General features: G+C 71.6%; 1 protein-coding gene across 1 annotated transcript in view; it reads left to right on the top strand.

The window, feature by feature from the left end:
• AURANDRAFT_65677 (hypothetical protein) overlaps positions 1-623 on the top strand; it is a gene marked incomplete at both ends in the record, with an annotated part of 5,332 nt that extends 4,709 nt beyond the window's left edge. The window contains one exon of the mRNA XM_009040747.1: positions 225-623. Coding sequence (XP_009038995.1) covers positions 225-623 — 399 coding nt within the window. The remainder of the gene's footprint in view (positions 1-224) is intronic.
• Between the last annotated feature and the right edge of the window lie 1,376 nt (positions 624-1,999).

The following is a 1,999-nucleotide window of genomic DNA, read 5'->3' as shown; positions in this document are numbered from 1 at the left end:
TGGTGCGACGAGCGGAGCGTCGACGCGCCCTTCAGGGCAGGACAAGAGTGATTCAACGTCGCTTCAACGTGAGTGTTCCGCGCGCGCGCGTTCTGGAAAGAGCATCCACGCTTCGAGACCGTTCCGAGAGATGATCGCTCGTCCAAAAATCAGCCGAAACGAGTGGAAACCGGCCGAGAGAGGAGCCTTTGAAGTTGGGAATTTCGCACTCTTGTCCTGCCCAGGCGCCCTTCGGCGACGTCTTCGGCACGCCCCTGGAGGTCTGCGAGGAGAGCGGCGACGAGGCCGCCGCGGCCGCCGTGCGCCGCTACGCGGGCGGCGCGCGGACGTCGCTCGACGCGGACGACGTCGCGGACTTCGCGCTGCTGCGCGCCGCGCGCCGCGACGCGCCGCCGCCGCCGCCGCCGCCGCCGGGCGACGACGGCGACCGGGCGTCGCGGCCGGGTCTGTGGGACGCGGCGGGCCTCGGCGCGCCGGAGCGCGCGGCGCTCGACCGCCTCCAGGCCAAGTTCTTCCGCCGCCGCGAGGCGTGCCTCCGCCGCCGCGAGCCCGAGCTCTGGCGCCGCTACCGCGAGTGGGAGCTCTCCGAGGCCGGCACGTGGTGGCACATGTCCCTCGCGTAAGACGAGTCGCGTCGTTCTTACGGGGGTCGCGCCCTTCGCGCCGCCGTGGAGGCGACGTCACGCGATCGCGCAGCAGCCGCCCTTGGCCGGCGGCGCCGCGGCCCGGACTGGCGCGCCCGCGGCGCCCGTCGTCGGCGTCGGCGCGCCCGGCGTGCCCTCGAGCGAGTCCTCGCTCTTTCGCGATTCGCGGTTCTTTTTCGCGGCGGGCGAGTCGATGGGGAAAGGGACAAGGTTCGAGACGCTCCACTTCTTTCTCGTCGGTGGCCTCGCTGGGTAGCGCGCGGCGCGGAGAGCCTGCATGCTTGATTTGTCAGACCTGAATGGCGCCCAACAATTATGGGTCGCCAACGGCTCAAGAGTTTGCGGGTGTGTGTCACGGCTTGGCGAAGAGAGGCGGGCGCGTCGTCGACTCGTACCCGTGCGGCTCTGCGAGACAGGTGTGCTGAGAGAGATCGCTCAAAAACATCCACAACACTCACCACGAGATCACCACGCAACTGAGCCACCGAACGGAGCTGATCGAAATAATCGAGCTGCTGAACGGCTCATGACGATGTTGGCCGATCTCTTCGCCGATTTACAGGTCAAGCGGCGATGCGTCTATATCAAAACGTCTCTACAGACCGCCGAAAAGATCATTTCGCGCGTCGAGAAGAACGACAAATACACAGTGCGCGCCCGCCGCGCGCCGCCGCAGGGCGGCCTCGAGCTGGCCATCGACTTCGAGGCCGCGGACGGCGACGTCGACGCTCGCCTCGCCGAGTTGGTCGCGGGCGCGCCGATCTCGCTCGTGCCGTCCTGCGGCGGCGTCGAGCTCGCCGCCGAGGCCGACGGCGCGGACCGCGACGCGCTCGCGCTCGCGCACGACTGCGCCGTGCCGCTGCTCCCCGCGTTCGCGCTCGACGACGCGACCGCGCGGCCCTCGCGGCCGCTCGAGGCCCTCGTCCGCGACCTCGGCTTCGGCGCGCTCCGAGGCGCGCTCGCGCCGCCGCGGCTCGAGCTCGTGCGCGACTACGCGCTCGCGCGCGTCGCGGACGTCCGGAGGCGCCTCGCGGCCCTCCCGCCGGGCACGCCGGCGCGGTTCTCGACGGTGATGCGGCGCGCGGCGGGCCGCTACGACGTCGCGCTGCCCCACGACGACGACGAAGTCCTGGCCCGCCTGCTGCCCGACTCCGCGGCGCCCTGGCTCGGCGCGGTCCGGGCGCTCCTCGGCGATCGAGCGCGGCGGGTCAAGGCGGGCGTCGTCTTCTCGCTCCCCGGCGCCCCCGCGCAGCCGTGGCACGCGGACGGCCAACATCCGCTCGCGGCCGACGGGACGTCGACGAGCTCGCCCATCCCCCAGCACCGCGCGGCGGCGTAAGCTGCTCTAACGCTAC

Source organism: Aureococcus anophagefferens (assembly GCF_000186865.1).
Source record: "Aureococcus anophagefferens unplaced genomic scaffold AURANscaffold_16, whole genome shotgun sequence".
In the NCBI taxonomy this organism is placed as follows: domain Eukaryota; class Pelagophyceae; order Pelagomonadales; family Pelagomonadaceae; genus Aureococcus; species Aureococcus anophagefferens.
Note: the sequence above shows the minus strand (reverse complement) of the source record. Positions and strands in the feature narration are given on the sequence as shown.